This window comes from Xiphophorus hellerii, chromosome 17 (genome assembly GCF_003331165.1).
Source record: "Xiphophorus hellerii strain 12219 chromosome 17, Xiphophorus_hellerii-4.1, whole genome shotgun sequence".
In the NCBI taxonomy this organism is placed as follows: domain Eukaryota; kingdom Metazoa; phylum Chordata; class Actinopteri; order Cyprinodontiformes; family Poeciliidae; genus Xiphophorus; species Xiphophorus hellerii.
Window position 1 is genome coordinate 18910788 of NC_045688.1, and position 18408 is coordinate 18929195.

The window sequence follows — 18408 nt, forward strand, 5'->3', positions numbered from 1 at the left end:
ATGCGGTTTTTTTGGGGGGGGGAGGGACGACGACTTCCCACCTGTCCCCCAAATGTCTGTGCATGCCACTCATTATATTTAATATTTCAACATTTTCAGAAAACCTTACACCCCCCCCCCCCCCCCCCCCCCACGCCTCAAGAAAACATCATATTACATGTTGAACTCGTTTTTATTATGTTTTTCTATGTCTGGTTATTCCATGGATAGGGCTTTCTCATTTTTAGAAGAAAAATAGTTTGAAGCATACGTAAGAGCTAAACAAAAAAGTTGCACCTGGTGGATTTTTACTGACCCCCAGTGGGTGTGAGTAAAGAGAAGTCAGGTAGACAAAAGTTAGGCAGAGATGTGTTCAGACACAATCTGAGTCGGGTTGGATCCATTTCTGGGTGTCTGTGCTGAGTTATGTAAGTGTGCCAGTAAGCAGCCAGTAAGAAGAGTGGCTGGCTGATGACGGAGCTCCAGACGCCAGGCAGAAAATGGCCTACTAAGTCTGAGTTCTCCCTCCCCCTATCTCACCTATACTGTGTCCCTCATCATCAATCTGAGATGATTTTTTTTCTCTGGTAAGCGGGTCAGGCGGGTGTCACCTGTGTCTGTTGGAGTTCACAGCAGAGTCTGCCACTGTATCTCCACTGACTCTAGACAGAATAAAGCTTGCTGGCCTTTGCAAAACTATTAACACCCCTTGAACATGCTCACAATTTGCCATTTTCAAAAACTTCAATGAGGCAAATATGTTTTCACAGCACCTGACACTAGGGCTTCAGTAAAAGTATGTCAGATTATCATGGGTTTGTAACACCTGACGATAATTTAGGGAAAGCTGACACAAGCTAACATTTTCTAGCAGCTTTTAATTGAATCAGACATCCTCATAACGCAGACAGTGTAGTCTGAACACTGGATGTACTCCAACAGTTCAATGTAGTCTGCAAATTACGGAATTAAACACATTCGAATGCAAACATTTTGTGAACAGTGCGATGCTGTGAGAGCTCCGGTGGAGACAGCAAAACCAATCCATCATCCTCCTACCACTTCCTGTCGTCTTCTTCATCGTTTTTGCCGGTAGTACTATCCAGCTGTTGATCATGTGACTCAAATGATGCTAACAAAAACGTGTTTCCATTGCAGTTTCATAAGATAAATTTATGACGATGAGCACCTAACCCTAGAGCAAAAACCTTTTGTCAAAAACCATGAGTTTTCCAAGTTTCTATGGAAGGAGAGGTGACCTAAGGACAAATTACTGAGACCGTTCAACCTAACAGTCATGTTTTTGGACTGTGAGAGGAAGCTGGAGTACCTGGAGAGGACCCACTGATGCTCTGGGAGAAACATGCAAACAGAAAAGATTCCCGACTGGGATTCAAACCGAGGACCTTCCTACTCCAAGGCAGCAGTGCTGCCAAAACCTTGCAGCCCTAATGTGGTTATATTTATATATTTTTTAACAATTCCCTATTACCTGTTCTATTTTTTTTCATCTGTTTATTTTGTAGCCCGAAACAATATAATTTTGCAATGCATCTTTGACTTAATGTCTGAATAATGTCATAGAATGTGAATTTTAATCAACAAAACATGTAGAACTGTAGCTAACATCCACCAGTGGAATAATCACCACAGACGATGTTTACACAAACATTCCTGGCGGCTACGAAGTCTTCCCACATCTTCATTTGGGTCTGTCAAAACATATTCTGCTGTTTCTCCAGCTACACTGACTCCACTTGACAAAAGGTTGAACATTATCAGCAAGAGCTTTGGAAGATGAGGCTGCAGCATCTATGGAGGGCCGTCCCTGACAACCACATGTGTCATGATCTGCAATTGATGTTTTATTCCTGTTTTCATTCCATTAGAGCAGATAGATCTGATTTCACTGTTCAGGAGACACACAACCTTCATTTAGGCATGAGTCAGTGTTACATGTTTACACAGTGCTTTAGATGGCGCAGAACTGCCTAGATTAAATATCTCACATCAACAAATAAAAATTCGCCATGACCACAAAAAGACAGTAAATCATGCAAACAAATGAAAGCCCAAACCGACCAGCAAAGGCAGCATTTATCCTTTTTTCTATTAGAAGATTGCACTTGGTTTCTCTCAGAATTGCGGGCACACCGTGTGGAGAAGTTGGTGCCCCACATGGACCCAGGCAGTTTTACTCTACAAAAATATATTTTCAAGATCCTAATAGTGTCCTTGACCATTTGTCCTCAAAGTAGACACATTAACAAAGTAGGAACGTGCGCTTGAATGATCGTCAACTATTTGGATTCTTTGCATGGGTGTGTGTTTGAGAAGTGTGCATGGAGAGGTAGAGGTCATTTTACTTATATAGCACATCTTCAGCAACGAGGGAGTTCAAAGTGCTGCTTTGAACTCCCTTGAGGGTAGCTTTGTAAGAACTTGTCACCTGGAGGTTTCGATGTTGGTAAAATTGTGAGAAGGGTAAAAAGCTTGCATCGCTACGCCTGCAAGAGCAGCAAAACCCAATTAGACACGGCTCCCGGCTTCACCTCAGACATACAGACACCAGGCGCCCCCTCAGAGCAGGGATGTGGCCGGCATAGAGGTAGGTCTCAGTAAAGCACACAGGCAGCAGCCAAGACAGACCCCCACCCACAAGAAAGATTCCTAGCTATCCCAGAATGACCACCTTCCAGCCCACTGGCAGACCGAGGGAGGAAAGGCACAGAGCTGTTGGTGAGCGAGCACCAAGAAGGCCAAGAGAAAAGGTTTCCCACCACAGAGTGGATTCACACCTCAGGCCTTCCTCTGATGCAGATTGTATCGACAGGTTGGTCCAAATGGTTTTCCACTTCGACCCGCTTCCTTCGAGGATGTTTCCAGCTGGCACTCTCTGAGAGCGACTGTAATCAGGACTGTGACTATAATAATAATAATAATAATAATAATAATAATAATAATAATAATAATAATGGAGGAAGTTGGGTTGCGGTCTGAGAGAAATTCAAATGTTTGACTTTTTGCAGGTCCATCGTCTCAACAAGGTCCATCGTCCCACACTCCAAGACTCTACCTGCTGTTGCCACCTTACAACACTTACTGTTGTTTGGTGTCGAAAAATTGCAGTAATAGTTTCAATTATTAGAAAAAGATTCTTCTTTATTTGAAAGCTAAAAGTTGATAGAATAGTTGCACATATTAGTTGCCATATTTAAAAATTTGTGCATGGAAATGACACGTTTTCACTGAAAGTGTTGTTCGACAGTCAAACTATAGGTGATGCTGTGCTTTGACAATGGGACACTTTCTCCACATCACCAGATATGAAGTTTCTTTTGTTATCATGAAAGAACAACGTCAGCCGTTGAGCATGAATCCTCATTTCTAACCAGAGTTCCACTCTCAAGCTGCCAAGCTGATCATAACAGAAACAGATTAAAGTGTAAAACTGACAGAATATCTTCCTGAAGATGAAGACCAGTTCTAATTGTCAAAAAACATAATAAAATGTATTGCAGACTGTAAAACAGTGACGGGCACACAGAGTACTGTACTTAGATATTATTCACTCAAGATGTAGTGTGCAGATATTGCAGCTCATCTAGTGAAGATGTGATAGTAACTACTAGGTCCCGGTTCATTCTTCTTTCTTTTAAAACAGCCCTGTGACTTGGCGTTTAATGCCTGCAGCATCTGGAGACCAACCTGATTGAGAGCTGACCATCTACTCAGTTATCATCCCACATGGCAGTCTACTTCCCCCCGTCACACTCCCCTCTGGTGGCTGGTGCCTCTCGATGTCTGGGGCTAGGTGATTGGGTAAGTGCCTCCATGGCCGCATCTGGGCGGTAGGAGTTTGCCTTGCAATCAGTGGATCGCTGGTTTGATTCCCAGTCCGCCCGCCCTCGTCGTTTCTGTCCTTGGGCAAGACACATCACTGACCTTGTCTGCTGGTGTTGGTCAGAAGGGTCAGTGGCACAAAGTTGCAGCCTCACTTCTCACTTCTGTCAGCGTGTAGCTACAATCAAGGAGCTTGTCATCATCATCGTGTGAATGAGCCCTTTGAGATTTCAATTTGAGATATAAAGGGCTTTATAAATAAAATTAATTATCTCCTCCAGTGTAGAGGGTTGCCGGGGGAGTCTGGGGCTCCTGTATTGCCGCTGCTGGAGAGAGGGGGCCACCTGGGGGATGGTCTGAGGTTGTCCTTGCGGGGGCGCTCTCAGGAGTCCGTGCTTGAGTCCCACTTGGTGTTTGTGGCTCCAATCTTCATGGTGTCGTCCTCAGGTCGGTCTATTGGATGTATGGGTACCCACACCCACTATTGAACACTCCTATGGAGAAACCTTGTAGACACAAGCGCACTCACACACACCCAGGTTCAAGTGTTTGTCAGATACACTCTCAGTTGGGCTACGGTTGCCACTAGATACATATTGTATTACAGTGTACCATGTACTATCCAATGATGGTATGTATTATTATAATATACAGTATGCATGTGTTTTGTTGTTGTGGTTTTTCTTTCTGCAGGTTTAGAGATAGTTTTTATTTTCAAATAATTTTACAAAAAAAGCCATATCAGAGAGCACATTTTCTTATTTATTAGGATTTATAGGGATGTAAATCAAAGGTGCATTAATACTGGGGTTGTAACCGGGGTGATGGAGACCAGAATGCTTGCTAGCACCAGAGTCTGTTCAACCCCAGCCTGAGCCAAAACGGGGGAATACTACATGGCACCACTCGACAAGGCCCATCATCCCACACTCCATGACCCGGCAAGATGGCCGACAGTAGCCCAGTACATTTACTTTACTGTACTTAAGTACAATGTTTGCATTTTTCTGGAGTACTTACTGGGAGTGGGGGGATGTTTTCAATAACAAAAAAACAAAATTAGCTGACTTTTTTTTAAAATTTCATTTTAATGTTCAATTGTTTGAAGGTGGTGTAGACTTTTTTTTGTAGCAGAGTGCTTCTACATGCCAGTACATGATCTGACCTGTAAAAGCACTCGGAAAATAAAACAGTAATTATATCAGAAAATATCATTTATACTTGAGTATTTTTAAATGCATGTAGGTTTGAATATAGAAGTATTTTGAAAAGTGAGCACTTTTGTACTTTAACTTGAGGAAATTTTTGATTTGACTATGAATATCAGTATTTTACACCTATTGGTTTTATGATGTTTGAAAATTGCAGTAATAACATCAATTACCAGAAAAAGATTCTTCTTTGTTTGAGAGCTAAATATAGAGAGAATAGTTGCAGGTATTGGTTGCACTGTTTAAATACTTGTGCTTTATCGAAGCATGGAAACGACACGTTTTCACTGAAAGTGTTGTTCGACAGTCAAACTATAGGTGATGCTGTGCTTTGACAACGGGACACTTTCTCCACATCACCAGATATGAAGTTTCCTTTGTTATCATGAAAGAACAACGTCAGCCGTTGAGCATGAATCCTCATTTCTAACCAGAGTTCCACTCTCAAGCTGCCAAGCTGATCATAACAGAAACAGATTAAAGCGTAAAACTGACAGAATATCTTCCTGAAGATGAAGACCAGAGTTCTAATTGTCAAAAAACATAATAAAATGTATTGCAGACTGTAAAACAGTGACGGGCACACAGAGTACTGTACTTAGATATTATTCACTCAAGATGTAGTGTGCAGATATTGCAGATCATCTAGTGAAGATGTGATAGTAACTACTAGGTCCCGGTTCATTCTTCTTTCTTTTAAAACAGCCCTGTGACTTGGCGTTTAATGCCTGCAGCATCTGGAGACCAACCTGACTGAGAGCTGACCATCTACTCAGTTATCATCCCACATGGCAGTCAGTTGAGCTGCCCTAAATTAAAGTGTGATCAACCCTAAAACAGACTTTCTGTTCAGGTCAGGTCCATATCAGTCTGGTTTTAAGAATTTTCACTCTAAATTAAGAAACAACTGTGTTTATTGGACCATAGAAAATTATCCTCTTTGTATAAAAAATGATGTATCTGAATTTGTAGCATAGTCAGCCTTAAAGTTGGCATCAGATTCGTTGTTTCCAGTCAATATAAAATAAATGTGTATTTCACAGTTTTTTAATGAAATCTAAACTACATTTGGTGCTTAATAGTTCAAAATTGAATTGAAATACTAGCTGTGGAGGAGAAATAACAGCCATCCTTCCAAATTTTTCAGATTTGAGTCTGCAATTGCTGCCAAAATTGCGTCAACAAAGCATTAAGCAAAGCCTTTGAATACTTATCTAAATATGACTCTTTTTTTAGTTTCTCCTTTTGATACATTTGCAAAACACTCTTTTCCACAATGTCATAATGGGGTATTTGTGTGTAGAAGTATGAGGAAAGAAATGATTTTAGTTTACGAGCTTATTTAGAATAAGACTGTAGCATAACAAAATGTGGAAAAAGTGAAAGAGTGTGAATGCATTCTGGATGCACTGCAACTTATTGTTCTTGCCACTTAAATTACAAACCATAAAAAGTAATCTGCCAGATCCTTGATCTGCCCAAAATAAATTGACACACTCTAAGTAAAGCAACTGAAATCAAAACTAACCTTTTTCACCTGTCAAAAAAATACAGCTTACATTACGCATCATCATCTCACAGCAAAACACAAGGGTGGCAGCATCATGCTGTGGAGATGCTGTTCTTGAACTTTCCTTTCATTTAAGAATTATGTGCTTATTTCTGTCAGAGTGTGATATATAGGAATATTCAATATATTATGATATGCGTTCCAAAGATTAAAAGTATCTTTTAGAAGGAATTATGCAAAATTTTTATTAAGCACATATTTCTGTATCAAAAATGTTTTTATTGGTCTGATATAACATAATCTAAAATTTTGTCATTAGCTGCAAGTGTAAAATCATAATTAACCGAAATACAGGCATTACAACCCAAGGTGTTCAACACTTTTCCCCTGTCATTTCAAATTCATTTCTGAACATTTCTTTCTATGTATGGATTACTTGGGTTGCTGTCAACAGCTGGTGAAAATTTGATGTCAATAGCACATTTAGAAATATGTTTACAATGAAAAATGATGCGTTCAACATTTCTTTTACCTGCTGTGTTGTTTCACCTACTGAAATGAGCCACTGAAGTAAATGATCATTTTAATAACATTTGAATGGGTCTAACGTCTCAATAACATACAATGTGTGACATTTAATATGACGATGTAAAAATTTTATGGGGTGTTTTGTTTTGTAAATGAGTGAAAGGACTAAAAGTGTTTGACAGTCGTTACATTTCTGATTGTGAACACAAGCAGTAGAAATCAGATCATTGTGCACATCACATGCACCACTGTACAATACATTATCACACAATCAGACTCTCATGTTTTTGCAGTTCTGCTAATATTTCACATAAAAAGAGAGATCTCATTTCTGTGAAGTGAAAAATAAAGATGGGGAGGCGTTCTAGGTTTGATCCAGTTTCTTGCGCATATTTTCCTAGAGCCCTGAGTGACTGTTTGCTGATGTGGGCCGACGCTGATAACACAGAACCAGAGACGACCTGAGGGATGCAGAGTGGGAGTGCAGCGGCTCGGCTGCTTTCAGGTGCTTCCAGGAATAGCAGAGCCGATAATGGCACCGGCTAGTGAAATGGCCAATAATGCCTGTTGATGGAAAACACAGTCAGCCAATTACAGCCTTCATATCTAATCAACGGGGATGAGGGGGTGTCCTCTCGTCCACCATCTGTCTCAATTTGGAGTCTCTGTCAGGAGCTGTTGCTTCATTACGGGGATGGGGGAGTGGTGGGTTCTGATTGATCTCAGTGTGTCGTAAAGAGACCAACGGGATCAGGTATGTGGTGAAGCCTGGCTCCCACACACACTGATGATCCAGGCAATGGATGTGGACCCGGGATTTAATTAGACACTCAAATTCATGCTCTTCCCCTCAGACACATAAATGCAAACACATATGGAGGTACGACGTGAGCAGTTGCTGCATTTCCACCGACCGTATAAATTGTATAAATTGACATTGTGAAAATAAATTCACTTAATAGAAGCACGCCAATTTAGAAAAAAAAACACTCATTTTTTGATAAAACATTTTGGGGTTAGGATAAGGTGGGTTTTATTGGAAGTATAAAAATCGGTTTACTTCACAAAACTGAAATGGAAACCCTTTTTTCACATCACACGGGTCACATGATCAACATTTTACTACTGGCGAAAACCACAAAGAAAACGGCAACAGGAAATAGTTGGAGGATGATGGCGCAGCATGTTTTTTAAATAACTTATTGCTTGAAGTAACTAATTCACGTGTAATTTTAATCACGTTTCTTACTTAATGGAAACATCGCAATTGCAAAATTTTGTTTTTGGGTCACTCCAGGACATCAACCTTTGTTGTCTTCAAGCCATTTCTGTGTAGCTTTATTTGAGATAAAGCTATGAGGCCTTTCATATGGGATTGATGAAAAGCCTTGTATTTCTACTGAGGAACATTCCACCCCACATCATCACACTGCCTCCACCAAAGCGTGCTTGGCATTAGCAGAGAGGATTCAGAAAGTTTTTCATGCTCCACTGCACTGTTCAAACCACTAGTGCATTTTACTACTTGGCACCATTTTCACCAAAACAAACAGACTTTCCAAGACTCTAAGATTTATTGCCAAGAAAACAGTCAAAACAAGAAACTAATTGACCAAACACACATTCCTTCATTTGTGTTACTAGGTTCAGTTCAGTTTAAGATTTCACTTATAAAACAAATACATGGGAACATACTGCAATCCTCACTAAGTATTAATTCAAGGGAAACATTTTCTTTTTAACTGAACATTTAACTTAACATAAATCAGATGCACTCAGTCTTGACATTGTAATATTTGACTCCTCGATCACACAAACATTCTGCAAATCTATAAAGACTGTGAGGACCCATTCTGCTGACCTCACAGATCATCATTTCCAGAACATTCATTTTCCTCAGATGAAGTCATTCATTTGATTATTCAGATGTCTGATTATGTTGAAAAATAAAAAAATCTCTCTCCAGTTTTCGAGCAGTCAGTGGGTATGGAGTTCATTTGGTGAAGTGCTGTGTTGTTTTCCTACCTTTTGGGACGGTGGCACAGAAGTTCAAATTTAGTTAGAAAATACCCAGATACATTTTCCTTGAAGGTTTAGGGAGATTTTAGCCAAACCTGAATGTTTCCTTTGAAAGAAGCTCCACTGCTTGGTGGAAAATTTTTGCCACATTCAGGACACAACCAGTGTAGGAAATTTCTGTTGTTTCAGTGTTGCTGTCAGCCTCTTGATTCACTTCAATTTAAGTAAATTCAAATTCAAAAATCCATTATTGATGTCAGTAAATACAACTAAAGCAAATGCTCAAGTCTTGTGCCAGTAGGAGAAATGGTTCATAGTCTTTTACCAAAGACAAAAGAGAAATCCTACAACTGATATAATATGACGGCACTCTGTTTTAGTTTACATTTCATAAAGAAGGAAGTTGCGTTCAGTGTCTTCTTCAGAGGTTTTCATGTTGTTTCCTTCAGGGACTATTGCAGCGCCCCCATAGGTGAGGGGGTGAACAGGTGCACTAAGGTTTTGCAAGGTGAAAGAAAACCTCAGCAGCTGAACATTTTTGTTTAAACAGTCTTGTATTTCTTATACAAATACATAGTATATAAACACATAGTATTTGTATTAGAAATTGTTTAACACAAAGACCAAGGAACACTGCAGACAGGTCAGAGCAAATGTGGAGAAGATTAAAACAATCTCCCCTGCTTTTAACATTTAGTGGAGATCTGTTCAATCCATTACCTGAAAACTGGAAGACTGTGGCAAACCTACTAAGACATGGCTGAGGAGTATTAACCACTTAAAGAACAAAGAGACTTTTAACATGAATAACCTCATGGTAGTTCTGGAGAAGCTACAGACATTCAGTGCTTAGCGGAAGGAACTCCACCTTTATTAAAAAATGCTGTCGAGAAACCCATTAGAGACAGGCTTTACACAGGACGACCCAAACTCCAGATGTATCCCTGTTCCAACACACCTGAATTAAATGACTTCTTACCAGGAAACTGCAGTACTTGATAAGATGCTGAGAAGGCAAGTCAGCTGTTTTTATCATGTTCTTGAAGCAGACATGCATCTAAAAGCTGGAAGACATAGACTACCAGCTAACAGTGAGCTAATGTGCCTAAATCCACTTGAAAGTGTGAGGCAATACTTGAAAATTGTCATTCACAGACACTCTCCATCCAGTCTGACCGAGCTTCAGACATTTTCCAAGGAAGAATGGACAAATAATGTAACTTCTGCATGTGCAAAGCAGGTAGAGACATACCCCAAGACACACACACACGCACCCACACCCACACACACACACACACACACACACCCAGACGCACACAATAGAAAACTGCAGCTCAGAGAAACAACCCTCATTAACTGAAACTTACAGGAAGTAAAATGCAGGTGAATATTCTAAACCAGAGCTGTGACATGCATCAGCCTCTCTGTCCTATTGTAGTTCTACTTCTACTGTTTATAGTTATTGGTCAAGTAGGCTCCGTGACTGAATAACCAGTTTAAAAGCTCATTATGGCTGGATAGTTAATCAATAACAATATATATTGCAAGCAATATCACCAAACAGTACATGTTATGTTATGCAATTTTCAGTATGTAGAATATTCACTGAACTCTGATCCAGAACCGCACAGCATTCTGGGAGATGTAGGCAGAGGAAAGACTTGTGCTGCTCAGCCTCTCACACCCCGCTAAGGAAGGTGGGCAGCATCAGCTAATCCACTCGCTCTTTGGTTACCTAGCAACAAGCTGTTGACTAACATGTGGGCAGCAGTTCCATGTTTCGCCTCGTAACTGCTTAGAAATAAAAAAGAGAAAGTTGTGGCTAAAGCAGGAAAGGGCATGCCACTAGTTTGGCAGTATTTCCACTATTTAAAATAAAAAAAACGAATCAATAATTATCAATATTAATAATTATCGAGACAGTCTGATATAAAATGCTTATATCATGATAAGTTTTTCAGCCGTATCATCAAGCCCTAATGCAACGGCGACACAGATGGTCAAAGGGGAACAGAGGCTCCATCCTTCACTGGTCTGATGAAAGAAGCTTTTGTCTCAACTTTCCAGCCAGCAGTTCTAGTAACAATCTGTTTGACCCGGACAATGCTAGTGTAGTTTTTAGGCTGAAGTTACCTCTAAATTTAAAAGAACCAGTGTGTTACGAAAACGTTTGAGCAGAAATGACACTGGCCTGTTCGTCAGTGAGCCCCAGGAAGCGTTAGGTGACATGAACTTACCCTCACACTGCTTCCCGTCTCCAGTGTAGCCCGGCTTGCAGATGCAGTTGTAAGAGTTGGGCGTGTTCTGGCAGAGGGCGTCGATGTGGCAGTCGTCTGAACCTTCTGCACACTCGTCTGCATCTGCAGAAGCAGCAAACATCAATACCTCATTAGAGCCGAGTCACTAAGAATTCAATGAGCTCACAGCGTTTCATTATGACTAATGCCACGCCGCTCCGACGGGCCGGATCGGCATCTGTGCCAAAATGAGAAGCTCCATAGGGCAGCGGTGTGGTCGGAGGGGCAACTGGTAAAATATTTCTTGCAGAAACTTGCAGAAGTTTTTACCTGACGGCTTACAGAACAGCACCCAGCTGGTACTGCAGATGTGGCTCACCTTAATTATGGATTAAAGTGGGAAAAAAAAGTTCAGGTTTGTATACCATTGTTTTCATTAAGCCCACATTTCTGTTTTTCAAAATAGTTTTTTTTAAATTGATTTATCTAATGTAATATTATTCAGCACTATTTAGTTATTTATAGTTAACATTATTGTTACTTAGTATCATTTAAATGTTTGTATGAGCTGTAACTGGAAAAAAACCCATAATTAACAGAAATAAAGGATTCCACGCATCCATCTGGATGTTATTAATCTATGTAATGTGGTCCAGTAATTGATAAAGTTCCTAAATTAAATTGTTTTTTTTAATATTCTAATTTATTGAATGGGTCTGTATATTAGTTTGTTTGCTTCTCAGGACTCCAACAGTCTTTCCTCTGCCGCTAAATTCTCAAGTAAAGAAAAGAAAAAATATATATACAATTTGACCCTCTAACTCCATTGATGCATTGAATTAGCGATGGTGAGTTTCCTTCTATTCTTTATAAAAACACTGAAACCGTTTTTCATTCCAGTTTATTCATCATGGAACCTGAACCTTTGAGAATTTCATACAATATTGATGAAGCTTAACAAATGAATTTGGAGGCAAGTCAAAATGAAAATGATTTTATTCAGCAATATTTGCTTTGTGAAAGTCATGGATAATTTTGAAGATGTTTTTTTTTTAAACTACTTCCAAACTGTTTTTAGGAGTTTAACTGAAGGCGTCCTGTCAGCCATTATTCTTATTGCGTGTCCACACAGCTCTGAACCATTCCTCAGTGATTCCCAGCACACGTCGTCTGATCATGGCTCTAAGTATCTTGACATGAAGGTCATGAAAAGCCTACGCTCTGCCTGAAGCTGCGTGGAGTGCTGCCAGCCCGGTGAGGGCGCCACGAGTTTCCACCTTGGCAAAAGATCAGTGTGGCAATCTTCTTTCAAATTCTCTGCTGACCTGTACATGTTTGTGTTTGTGGTACAGTTGGAGTCAGATCTGCTGCCAACATCATAATGATCTCCCCACTGAATTTTTTGTCATGTCAGGGAACTCTTGTGTTTTGTGATTTTTCATAAATGGCAAAGTGCATTAACAACAGAAGATCTCAAAGACCCAACAGAGACCAGCAAGAGTCATGATTTTTATTAACATGACATGGTCAGAACTAAACTGTCTAGGCCAAAACATATCTACATTTAAGCAGTAAGTCAGTCATAAATAAGGATATGGTTAAATTCCACATGCAAAATACATTAAGCGCTTCTTGACTGATTATTATTTCAAAATTTTCAGATTCTCTTTAAAAACAAACTGTAACAATTCACTGAATGATTCAATAACCTCATTTTCCTCAAGGAAAATGATCTGGATTGAGATTTCAATAAATGATGTTACTATTTAACAAACTGCGTTCCGGTTAGATGATTATTTGTGTTACGCAACGCTCTCACTTCCACCAATGAGCTGGTGATAAACACTAAGTGCTAATAGCGTTAGACAGAACAGAGCGCAGCAAAGAAAGAGACACAAAGTGTCTGACCTGTGAGATCACTTTAAATTTGAAAACTGTTTTAAATTAAATAGAAAAGACAACGCAGCTCAGGGATGTGCTGCAAAACGGAATTGGAGTTTCACAATAAAATGTCCTCAAAACACTTCAGCAGGAAACATCCACTACAGGCATCCAACCTGTTCATGACTGACAACAGGTAACATTTGTTTTTTGGGTTTTCTTTCCACCATCTTTTTTTTCCTTTGCCATAAGACTCCAACTTTTATCTGAGATCTTAGTGCAGAATCAGGCTAACATTACACGGAGGCTACTGATGACAAAAAAGAGAAATGATGTGAAAAGAAAATAGGTTATAAATATCTATTTCATGAAAAACCTTATTTATGCTTCAAACTTGGAACTGAAAATGAAGTGTGATATAAAAAGCTCCATATAAGTTTGAGCCTTTTAATTTTTTAAAAATGTTATTGTGAAATGATTTATTTCTTATCTGTTTTTGCAAAAAAAAAACTTTTTCACAGTTCAAACGTGGGATGAAAAGTGATCTGAATAGTATTGAATTGTAAGTAGAGCTGCAGCTAACGATTAGTTTTGCAATCAGTTATTCAGATAATACATTTGGCATATTCTGCAGATCTTTTATTTAATCACTTAAGCTTTTTTTATATGCAATATTAGAAACACATAAAAAGATACAAATAAAGCAACAACTTTTTGTCTAAAATGCAATCATTTTGCATTCCTCTGAATTTGAACCCAGTGAAGCTAAAACTGTAACACTTGAGGAGTTTTGTGTAAAACATTTTTACAGACAAATGTGTTTTTATCGGAAATGCAAAATGTATTTATTGTTTTGTAGTTTTGGCCTGCATATGTTGTTTTTTCATCAAATGGCCTTTTTTTAAAAAAAAAATCTGTATAGTACAGTTAATGATCAATCAATTAAATTAGTTGAGAACTATTTCAATAATTGATTCATCAAGATTAATCAAATGAATCATTTCAGCCAGAATTTTTTGCAATAATTTTTTTCTTATTAAATAAGAAAAAAATTATTGCTAGTAAAATGATTTTACTAGCATTTTCTCTTTCACTAACTTAAGTAGGTACTGGAGAACTGATTAACTGTTAGAATGAATGATAGATTACTCTCTTATTAAAATAATCATTTAGAACAGCCTTCAAACAAAGTGATTGTCAGATTCAACACTAACTAGAAAAACTCAAACTAACATCAGTGGCAAAATAGAAATTCCATTTTCCTCAGGTTATGAAATAAAAGCAGCAGAAGAGCCTGCTGAGCATTTGACGACTTCTTGAAAAAAAGTAAGATTATAGCACTTTAAAAAATTTTTTAAACACCAAGTCAGCTGGGTCTTCCAGCCTCAATGTGAACTGATTTGCAACTTTGACTGATTCTTATTCTTCCTTCTCATGAGTCTTCACTAGAGCCCAGACTATTCTGCATGAGGAAAGCTCACAAGCCAAGATCTGGCAGCTGAGGACTCGGCAAACAGGCGGCTTTAGGGCTCCTCCATTGATCAGGTTATTGATAGAGGAGCTGGTCTCATCTGGTCTTAAATCTAGCGATGGAAGGACGCTTCATTACAAACGCAAATCACATATAGACGTTTTGGTTCGTGCTATCCAGTGAGTCAGTCTGCAAACCTTTCCCCCAAACGTCTGACCCTTACAAGTATGTAATAATAATAGAAAAATAATAAGTGAGTGAGAAAAGGAAAGTGTGAAATGGAAGAACCAAGCAGCAACAAGTCTCCTGTGTGTTTAGGGGTTGTGGACATCCATGCCCCCTCCGCCCCCCCTCAGCCTGCTGTGGTGGCAGATTGTCTCCATAATGACTCTCCACCCAGAACAATGTGCTGCTCCTGCTGCAGGGTCGATATTGGGCCCCTGCTGCCTGCTTCTCCTGGGACTTATGACAGCAGCAGTTCCAACCCACCGCTTCCTAGCACTTCCAAAACCAACATTTACACACACATATACACACACACGCACATTTGTATATCAATTATTATTGACACTGGCTTGACTCCGGTTCACTTTCTGTAACCCGGTTTCTGCAACCAGTTTGTGACTAACCCTAAACATGTACATAACACTTACCTTAAAAGCTGTTTAAGTCACACTTTAGCCATATCCCGGTAAAAAACTAACTGGATCTATCCTGCTTGCTTCACCAGAGGGTCTGGACTCTCGGTTTTTGAGCAACGATGGCTTCCTGGAGGCGCTAGCTCTGTTGAAGCTTTAATTTTAGCCAATCTCTAACATTTGGCCATGACGTATGTAACACACCAGTTTGACTCTACACAGTTCACCACAGGTTGCCTCTGCTGTAAACAACCTGAACTCCACTACGAAGAGAAAGGAGCAGGCCAAACCAGGCGATTGTTGATGTTAATTCAATATTTTCAATTGTGACCAACTCAGACTGAATGACTTTGTTCACTTCCTCCACTGCCATCACTAAAACTACAGACAGACTACATTTCTAAAGCAGAGCAGAAAATCAACATCATCGTTTGTAATGTCTCCTTCTGCTGTGACAGACTGGCGACCTGTCCAGGGTGACCCCGCCTCTCACCCGGAATGTTAGCTGGAGATGGACACCATCACCCCTCCTGACTCCACTAGGGACAAGGGTGTTAGAAAATGGATGGATGGATGTCTCCTTCTGTTTGTTGATTGGCCCGCTGGAAAAATCGACTGGAGAAATCAAGCTCAATAGGAGAAATCCCAGACAACCTACTGAATGGATATGAGAATCCATTCAGAAGTGCGTCGGAAGGCGCTGGGATGTAAACCCAGAACCTTCTTGCTGTTAGTTAACAGAGAAATATGTTCATGTTTTTATTGGTTTGAACTCATGAAGTTCCCACTTTAATCATTTCTGCTGATTGCGTCTGGAATCACATTTTACTCCAACTGTAACTGTAAACACATCAACAATAAAGAGAAATATGACTCTTTCCTTCCCAGCTCTACCTGATCTATAGTGAAAAGCTTCACATCTAGACTTCACTGCCCCTCAGCAAAACGAGAAACAAATCTGCTGCCACACTTAATTTACAATTTATTAAAATAAATTGACGTAAAGTGGCAAGTACAAAACATGCTATGAAATTGGCACCTTTTTTTTGTTGCTTTTATTATAAACCATGCCTCCCCCTTTTTCTATGACCAAGTTAATTACAACAACATATTTCATGTCACCATGGATTTTAATGGTGTTGAGATGAGACCCACATCTTACATGACAGAAAACTAACTCTGCCCAGGATGAAACATGGTAATGGGAGCATAATGCTGTGGGGAAGCTGGCCAGCGCTTACAGGCTGAAAAAAAAGTTGTATATATATATATATAATTTTATTATATTATTTATTTACTTATTTATTTTACTTTTACATGTTAAACAATAAACTAAAGATGATATATTTTCAGCCTGCAAAAACGATCCAACACTTATTAAAATACATTTTGATACTATACTTAATTTGTCCCCCCAAAAATTAGGGTCATATCTGCTGGGTGCTTATTAAATCCAATCCTGCCCAGGGCCCCAGAGAGGCTTGGCCCGGCTCTGGAAGCGGTAATATAGAAAAACAGGAACGAAAGCAGAGCAGCGCTTAACCCAGAGATCAAGCTGCGGTTTCCGATTGGAGCTGATCCTGCAGGGGCGCAGCAAACAACTTCAGGAAAGTCGGAGAATCAGAGCTAAAATTTGATCAAAACGTGAGCATTTAGTCGCCCTTTCTGTGTCACATGGCCAAATTATTTCCAAAATATGTTCCAGTTTTACTGCTGGCGAACGTTTCTGCATCCATCCTGTACCTTACAGCCAAAACAGAATGTCAACATGATATCCCAGCACGTAAAAACGGAAAGTTTCACCATATCTATCAGGACTTTGGGATTTATTTTATTTTATTTTTTTTTTTTTTTAGAAGTTTATCCTATTGGAATATGTCTCGCAGTTTGACACTCAAATTCCCATCGTTTCCTCCTTTAAAGGAAGGGGGGGGGGGGGGGGGGGGAAAAGAAACCGGTAAAAGGGAAGAAGCCGCCGAAAAGCAGAAAGTCTTAGGGGGGATCCGAGACGGAGTGATACGGGAGAGGAGAAAGGGGAGCTTCTTACCTGCGAGTCCGACATTCCCCATCACCCTGCAAGTATTTATGAGGAGGATAAACAAACAAACGTCCCGGGAAAAACAAGCGCTCCGCATGCTGACAGGCGATGTGAGGATCCAGCGGGGCTTTTGACGGGTTTCAGACCTGGACTGGCCGCTGGTGTGGGTGCGACTGTGGAAGTTTGCACGTGCATGTGTGTGTGTGGATGTGGTGTGAATGCGTGTGCAAGAGCGCGCGCGCGCGCGAATGTGTGTGTGTGTGTGTGTGTGTGTCTGTGATAGAGGAGGAGGACCGTTTTTGGTTTTTTTTTCCTTTTTCTTTTTTTTTTTTTAATGTGGACTGGCAGCATATGGGGGTGGGAGCGAGGTGGGGATGGGGCCGGAGAGAGAGAGAGAGAGAGAGAGAGAACGAAGCTCTTTGATTGGCTTGTTCGTGCCGGTAGGAGAGAGAGGATGGCTGAGCAGCGAGGAGGTGGGGGATGTAAAAAAAAAAAAAAAAAGATGGATAGAATAAAGTCAAATCTTAAACATGTATAAGTAAAATTATTAATTATTATTCTGAATTATTTTGATTATTATTACTTGTAGAATCCCCATTCGCTATAAATGCAGCTGCAAGCCTTTCAGAGTGACACTGAAATGTAACTTTTCGCCCTTAATACATCGACCCAGAGAGCAGCACCCACCCCATGAAACGGTGGTGGCAGCACTATGCTATGTACTCAACAAAAATCTCCAAGTATCAAATAATTGAGTTCAAGTTTGGTTGTTTAAAACATTTCTGATTTTGAGCTAAAGATGACCAAATGTAGCCAATTAAACAACAACAAAAGGTTTTCAAATAATCAACAAGCAGTAGTGTAAAGGTATATCTATATATTTATATGCAGTAGAAAATATTGTCAAGTTCCAACTTGCTTTGTTGTAAATTGTTGTGACGGCCCCAAGAACCTGCTGCCCTGGGCAGAGAGCCATATTGCTAACGACAAAATAAATATTTTTGCTAAAATGTGGCTAGTGCTGCCTCTTTTATTATTATTTTTTTTTACAAC

The 18408-nt window shown here is 39.8% G+C and overlaps 1 protein-coding gene across 2 annotated transcripts in view; it reads right to left on the bottom strand.

The window, feature by feature from the left end:
- The window catches only part of scube1 (signal peptide, CUB domain, EGF-like 1), a 108615-nt gene extending 90986 nt beyond the window's left edge, over positions 1–17629 (bottom strand). Inside the window, exons 1-2 of one of the 2 annotated variants that reach the window (XM_032589687.1) lie at positions 17365–17629; positions 11328–11450 (exon numbers count right to left, since the gene is read on the bottom strand). In XM_032589687.1, the coding sequence (XP_032445578.1) occupies positions 11328–11450; positions 17365–17452 (211 nt within the window). In that variant the 5' untranslated portion in view covers positions 17453–17629. The remainder of the gene's footprint in view (positions 1–11327; positions 11451–17364) is intronic. The other variant, XM_032589688.1, reaches the window with a different exon arrangement.
- Between the last annotated feature and the right edge of the window lie 779 nt (positions 17630–18408).